Raw genomic sequence first — 7,848 nt, forward strand, 5'->3', positions numbered from 1 at the left:
TATATATATATATATATATATATATATATATATATACACATTTATTTTCATTTTTCAATTGTGATCTTTAAGTTATTTTTCATTGAGTCATTTGTTGATGTGATTTGCACACAGAGGTAAGTCGTGCAGTTGGATCGACAGAGGAGATCAAGGTGGATAAACTGGGCTAAGGACTTAAGTTGCTAAAAGGATTTATTACAATTATTTTGTAACAGAAACATTTTTGTATTTCTTTCAGTAATTTGCAGTTTTCAACGTCATTTTCAATTGAATGCATTTTATTTAAATAAATTGGTTTCTTCACATGGTTCTTCTGCAGAATCAGCAGAATCTGTAGAAGAGAATAAAAGGTATTATCTTTCTGTGGATGCAAGCTTTTAATACAAAAATAGTTTGTTTTCTTACCTCTGCATCACAGTCATGTTTGGACTCCGTGGAATTAGAGATTTCTAAGGAGCAAAAGTTACACAAATTAAATGATAAAAGCACAAGAGAATTTGTTGATGAAGCTTCAATAACAGAGAATAAACAAACGTAACTGATAAATGTTCTGACATTTCAAATGTGACTTAATAGAAACATAGAAACTTACAAATACAAACGTATGCGACCTCCATATATTTGTATGTGCCATAGCAGGGGTCTCCAAACACTGAGTTGCTTGCCTCAATGGAACAAAAGTGTCTCCCGTTACATCTGTAGAATGAAAGTGAAGAAGGTGATACAGCTGTATTCATAATGTATTCATATTATTTCTTAGTAGTTAGTATTTATAATTGTTTTTTTAATTTCAATAGAAAAAGTCTAATTGAGATTATCATTTTTTTAAGGGAATCCTATTCAAGACATCAATTCAAAGCATTGGAAAAGCAGCAGCATAATTTCTCAATTATTTCAAAAATATTTACAAGTTTCAGATCTAGTTTCTAAACCTTTGAGCAAAATTTTAAATTCCTCTGTTTGGTTCAGAATTCTCCAAGATGTGAGGTTAGAACCAGGGCTGGATATCGATGATAATTTCCAGAAACAATTCAATTCACAAGAGCCTGGATTGATTTGAATCAGATTTTTTACAATTCTTTCGACCCACTGCATTCCATTCAATTTCGAGTTTACACATTTTTTACATTAATAATCTTCTATATGTTTTGAATATATTTATAATAATCTAATTTAGTTCACATACTATAAATGTATCTGTGAAATCATGAGATTGTTAATATCATCCAGTGTTACATGGATTCTCTAAAGCAGAAGTTCTAACTAAAATGTTCAGATCGTTAACATTGTAAACATCGTTCTGCTTCTCCTGGAGGAAGTTTCAGTTTGGCCACTAGGTGGCGGTCGCGCTATAACATTACACCTTATTCCAGAAGAAGACAGTATAAAGAAAAAACTGTGTTTTAGATCACAAATAGTTACTTTAAAAATGTTTCTTTAAAATAATTTTGAAAGTTCATGGCTGTGTGTTTATAAAGATGTTCATTTTGTCAGCAATGTGTGTTTATGACAACCGACCGTTAGCATTAGCCATCCAATGGGAAATTCCATTATACATTAGTATCAAGCTAGCGCACCTTAGCTTTATGTGCTAAATCGATTTATATTTTTATGAATCGATTATTGATCTGTTGAGCTTAAATCGATTCAATCAGAATCAGTCAATGATAGCTATTGACAGGTTAAAAGGTACTTTCCACACACTCTCATTTTGATGTATTACACATATACAGGGGCCAAATACTTTTGGGAATAGCATAAATTGACAAGTAAATGTACGAGTCTCCAGTGTTGGCCTTCCCATGTGTGGAAAGTTCCTATTAACCCTAATAATAAACCATCCGCTCATCTGGGACGGGTTGCAAGGGCAGAAGTCTAAGCAAACGAGCCCAGACTTTCTTCTCACACTTCCTCCAGCTTCTCTTGAGGGACTCTGAGGCATTTCCAGGCCAGCCGAGTAATCTATTTCTCTCCAGCGAGTCTCATTTTTAGTTTATAGCAGAATTGGACATAGAGCACTATAGCATTTGACTTCTTGCACATATCTCTCACCTTTCACCAACTGTCTGGGTGGGGTTTATGCAGTTCACATTTTCAACTTGGGATTGGGGGCGCCCATCGGAGCAGGTTCTCCTATTTCGGCGTCCATAGTAAGCGCCATAGACAAATATAACACGTCTTCTACCTGACAACAGTCAGGATGTAGCATTAGAATGGAGAAAAAGTCACAACTTGGGTTTATTGATGTTGATTGTGTATTCTTACCACAGCGCAAATGGGCAGTAGAGTGCTCGCATGTGACGTCTTGAACTGTCAAAATAGCATAAATATCAGATTTTTCAATATATTTCTATATGCATCTTCTCTGCTTAAAAAAAATAGTAACTTACTTGCTCGTAAACATATGAAGTTGGTCTGTAGATATTTGTATGTCCCCCAGCAGGGATCAGAGGTGCGGACATCACTCATGTTGATTTGACATCTCTGCCTCAGCTCACAGCTGTGGAGATCACAATAAACACTCGTAAGTTAAAGAGAATGATACAAAAATTAGATATTTTCAGTGTAAAAATTCATAAAAAAATCTGGTCAACCTGAAGTTGATCTTTTAGTCTTTTGTGTCACTGTCTTTATTGAGAAAGCAATACAAAATATTGACTCAAATCAATTTAGAATAAGCTAATTCTGTCTTTTGATAATGACATACATATTTAAAAAACAACACAATAAATCAAGCTGGTAAACTTTCCCACACTGAAAAAATACCTCAAAGCTCAGTAATGCAACAAGTTTAACATCTGGAACAAAAACAACAAGTGTCTTGTTGTGATCTGTTTGCAGCAACTAAACTTATACTTAAACTTAACTAACGCTGAAGAAACACAAACTGCTTTACGGTGATGCTGGTTTCCAAATGCGGAGGAAGCTGCTGCACTCAGAAAATCAGACCAAGTCTGAATGTTTTATTCTGTTATAGCTTCATAAATATTTTAATTGAGCAACAGGCAAGCGTGGAAAAGAGGAAAAAACTGCAACTTTAGCATTAATACATTGTATTTAAAGTAACAATTGACTCTACTTGATGATTAATCTTTTTCATTCTTGTTTTATTCTAAATTTTTAAGGTTTTCACAAGTTCAACAAGGAAATAATGTTTTTTTTTCATAAGTTGTACCTTCTTTTGACCAAATCTAGGATGCCGCTTTGGGAGCACATTGTGTTGCTGAGCTGCTGAGGAGGTCGGCCTTCGCTGCAGGTGATGGAGTCTGCTCGGCCGTACAGCGCCGACTGCACGCTGATCACTTCATTACCTGTTGCACAGAAAAGTCATGATAACAAAGCCGTTATTATTAAATGTTTAGTACATTTGGGTGCAAAAGTGATCCAGCATTGATTTGTAACAGAAATGTCAGTCTTACCTCGACATTGCAAATATTGAGCTCTGTCGTTTTCACAGGTGACGACGGTTTCTGCAGAAATGCCTGAAAAGTGACAAATATGGCAGTTAAGCAAAGATTTCTTCAGTAATGAGTTAAGATCAAACATGGTCTCCAGTGCTCACCTGATGCCATGAACAAGCAGACTGCTGCAAGCACTGAGAAAAAACACAAATAAATAAAAACAGTTTCCATCAGCTCACAAATTTAAATCATAAAACCTTCTTCTACTTACACATCGCGGTGCTGAAGTGCTGCATGGTTTCTGAAGATTCAGACTGATGATGCTTAAGCCAGAGAAGCTCTAGTATTTATACTGCTGGGTCAAGATTAATAAAAGCAAATATTTTTGATAAAGTGAACTTTCACGTAAAACAGATAGCATGGTTTCAGCATGATTATATACTGAAGGTCAGGAACTTATCTGTTCTGTGAGAAAAGTTTGTCACATCCATTTTCTCCAAAAACTGTGACACTTAAAATTGTAATTTTTTTAACAGAACAAATATTCTGACAGACATCTCCACAGCAGATTAAAACATCAGGAAAACACACTTCTTTTACTTATCCCAAAGCAGGGGAAGATTTGTAAAGAAAGCCTCACTGAATATATTCTTGAATCTGATTTTCTGTTTAAATTTAATTATACATTTGCTTTTGTTATGTTTTTAATCACAAATTTGTCAAGTACACTTTAGGGCTTTTTATTTCTGGCTTCTCTTCATTCACAACTTTTCACAAATGTTCCAGTCAACTGGAAAGGGGATCAAATGAGGCTACAAGAGAGACTTGGTCATGTAGTTAAAGCGACAGGATGATAAACCGATGGGTAATAACAGCCAAAGAGGGTGAGAGATTTATTTAAAAAAAAAAAAAAAGATTTAAGAACATTAGGTCATTAAATCATCTGAACTGCTTGGCTGTGATAAAACAATCTTTTATCAGAGTAATTAGATTATGCAGATTGTTTTGTTTTCATTTTGATATTCAGCTCTGCTGTTAAGAAAATCTTGAAAAAATGAACAAACAATCCTTACAACCATTTTGACCTTTAAGGATTACTAGATCTTACATACAAGCTGCAGGCGGGCTATTCGTGGGAAATTGAATAAATTGATGTCGATTAATTACCTTTTTGGTGTGTTTCTTTCATGGGAAATAAATTCATAATACAGAATAATCTCTTGTACACAGATGAAGCTGATAATCCTCAATTTACCAAAATCCCACATGACCTGCTTTGACATCAAACAGAAACTCGTCAATCCCTGAACTAGGAGAGGAATGAAAACAGACACCTCGAAAGACAAACTTTACAGAAGTAAACAGCGAACATCTCCCCCTAGCATAGCAGGTAAGGAGTTAAAGCGGCTGTCACAAGAAACAAAAAAGTGGCTTTAATAGATGGTAAAATTGCTTCTGAGAAAAAAGCCTATCAAGACAAAGACATTGCTTTGCCAAAGCCTGAGTTAAAGACCCTCTCTCATCATCTTTGGAGCCATTTTAAAAACGTTCCCAGTAGTTTATACAAGATTTAACACATTTGAAATGTAAATTTTCATGAGCAGAGACTAGTACATAACTTACTTTGCCAAGAAGAGTTGGAAATGATATTTTGGGGACCTGTCCACCCCAGTGACCCCTCCACTCATATTCATAGAGGATGCTTCCACAGCAAAGCAAAGAGCCAGACCCAGGAGATCCCACTGCAACGACCCTGCTCCTTGAGGAGGTTCATCACAAGAGGATCCCACATATAAAGACATAAAACAGATCAAATCAAACAGGTAAAAAAAGATAAATACATACAAATTTAAACAAAAAGCCAAATCCAAAAGGTCTTCTTTATAAACATGGACAGTTTCTGAGGCGCTCTGGGAGGCTGTTCCACATGCGAGGCCTATACTGACTGACTGAGGCCTCGCTGTAAGTTCTGGCTCTAACTTTAGAAATTCCTAAAAAGGCCTGCACCAGGGCCCATGCTGAAAAAAAATGATTTCAGAGAAATATGATTGCCTTGGACCATAAAAATATTTATAAACAAATCAATCTTAAAGTTCCAATCAGTGCCAATACAACACCTTAGAGGAAAAAACAACCAAACATACTTTGTTATTAAGAAGCACAATTAAAAAATTAGAAAATAAACTGAGGTAACCTATGGAGAGAAAAAAAAACTCACCCTGATTTGTACATTAGTAATTCTGGATTTGTGCGCAGAACTTTGGATTTGTGCGTGTGTAAATCTTAATATTAATAAAAATAATTCTTGAAGTGAGAAAATGTCAAGTTTCACCAGATAATCTTCACAATCCAAGTTCAAAGCGGCTCATAAGAAAACTCTGATGACCCAGCATTCTAGCAGCATTTAAATGCATCACTTACAAATTAATCATGTAGACGTGAAAAGAGTTTCACCTCAGATTTGTGTGGAAATGTGGTTTGTGTGTGCGTAACGAGTGGTTCGTACGTACTTTTTAAAGATTTGTGTGTGTAATTAGTTTCAAGCTGTTTTAATTTTAAGTTATGCATGTGTAATTTGGAAGTTGTACTTTTTTTCATTTCATTATTTTTGTACTTATGCACAAAATGAATTGTATGCACAAATCCAAAGTTACAAACAAATTAAGAACTACGCACGCAAAAATCCAAGTTTACACACAAATCAAGAATTATGTACACACAAATCCAAAGTTACGCATAGATTAAGAATTTTGCTCGCACAATTTCAAAGTTATGTGCACAAATTGAGAATTTCGCTCGCATATATCAAGAATTACACACACACAAATCAAGAGTTGCGCACACACAAATTGCATGAGTCTATTTTCTCTCCACAATGACCTTGTTTTTGTGCTATGTTCATCCAAATTTGCATTAGGAAATGGCAGTTTTTGCAGGTTTGGGACTTAGATGTCATTCAAACATCTGACACTGCTCTGAAAAAATACAAAAGTTTTATCAACTGCAAGCAACTTTTTTTAAGGTCAAAAGAAGAGAAATCAGGATCAAATCTGTTTGTGTATAACACATTTAATCTCCTGTCTCTTCTGCTTCGTACATCAGGGACACAAGATTGTAGAAATGAGAACATGCCAGGGAACAGATTAGGTTCAGACCTGTCTCTTCCTCCAGATATGTTCCGCCTTTCAAACTGTTAAATGCTGACAGAATCACAGAGGAAGATGTGTCATGTTTACTATCCTAACAGTTAACATAACCTTTTCATCAAAATTATTGCTGACCCAGATTTCTCAGGCTCATCATTCTTTATTAAGTGTTAAATCTCTGCCTTAGTCAGCTTATGCAGAGCTTCTGTCTGTCTTTAAATGTGTTTGTAAAACTAAAAACAACTTATTATTCTAAAGTTCATCAAATGCAGACGGAAAACAAAAGTTAGAACTTAAAACATGAAGGAAACTTTGACATCACATCAGCGTGTAGCTTATTTAGGCGGCTCCATCACGGATCTGTTCGAACACACTAGACCAGTAAATAATGTTTGATTTAAGGAAAATGTGATTGATGGTTTAACAACACAGTTTGCTTCATAAGTGAGCAATTCACCACATTTTATCAATGAAGTCCGTTATTTGAAGGAAGGCAAAGTGTTCTTGGGAGCAGCTTAACGACGGCCGTCTTACTTTCAGTGGGTGGCAAGTCAGAATTTTTTTAATTATCAGTTGAATGAGAGAAAAAAACATACATCTTTGTTTAAAAAATAACTTAATTTTCTAGATGATTGCAACTTCTACAAAATCCTATCGGTGTCCCATTCCTTGTGGATTCAAATGGAGATCTCATCTAATTTCCTCTAAATACTAAAAGTAAGAAGTAACTTCTTTATTTTAGTGAAATTATTTAACCCTCACTGCTATTTAGGACAGATTAATATTAATTTAATCCTCAAGAAACGTAAATGTCAAATTTGGCCGCTGATTTTTCTGCTTTAACTTTTTCAGAATTGTATTTGCTTGTTTTTAATATGTTTATTTACATTTTTTGGTCACAGTTAACTGCTCCTACTCAAAACAAACAAACCAAAAATTGTAAAATTAACATTAAAAGCCAAAAGGCTTTTAAATGGACAAACGGCCGGACAGATAAATGGATACTGTTTTTGAAATGTAAAAGTGATCACTTATCCTAGGGATCATATTGACAGACATTATCTCATGGTTATAATGGCAAAATTAAATCAAACTGTCAGAACATCAGCTGGTAGTTCTTCAGAACAACAGTCATAAATAAATTGATTCAAGCTATTTTAAACATTATTTAAAATAAGAACAGCACAATTTAAGAGGAAGCCAATCAAATTTTAAAAATAACATTTTCATGATTGATTTTAAGGTTCAAACCCATCGTTGCCATCTAAATCATACATTTCCTAAAAAAAAAAGCTTTTCTT

The 7,848-nt window shown here is 34.6% G+C and overlaps 1 protein-coding gene across 1 annotated transcript in view; it reads right to left on the reverse strand.

The window, feature by feature from the left end:
- Nucleotides 1-405: 405 nt before the first annotated feature.
- The window catches only part of LOC112159784 (L-rhamnose-binding lectin CSL1), a 17,450-nt gene continuing 10,007 nt past the window's right edge, over nucleotides 406-7,848 (reverse strand). Inside the window, exons 10-18 of the mRNA XM_024294061.2 lie at nucleotides 3,673-3,739; nucleotides 3,563-3,595; nucleotides 3,420-3,482; nucleotides 3,176-3,311; nucleotides 2,391-2,500; nucleotides 2,266-2,310; nucleotides 2,053-2,185; nucleotides 593-696; nucleotides 406-449 (exon numbers count right to left, since the gene is read on the reverse strand). Coding sequence (XP_024149829.1) covers nucleotides 448-449; nucleotides 593-696; nucleotides 2,053-2,185; nucleotides 2,266-2,310; nucleotides 2,391-2,500; nucleotides 3,176-3,311; nucleotides 3,420-3,482; nucleotides 3,563-3,595; nucleotides 3,673-3,739 — 693 coding nt within the window. The 3' untranslated portion in view covers nucleotides 406-447. The remainder of the gene's footprint in view (nucleotides 450-592; nucleotides 697-2,052; nucleotides 2,186-2,265; nucleotides 2,311-2,390; nucleotides 2,501-3,175; nucleotides 3,312-3,419; nucleotides 3,483-3,562; nucleotides 3,596-3,672; nucleotides 3,740-7,848) is intronic.

The sequence above is a fragment of the Oryzias melastigma genome, linkage group LG7 (assembly GCF_002922805.2).
Source record: "Oryzias melastigma strain HK-1 linkage group LG7, ASM292280v2, whole genome shotgun sequence".
NCBI lineage: Eukaryota > Metazoa > Chordata > Actinopteri > Beloniformes > Adrianichthyidae > Oryzias > Oryzias melastigma.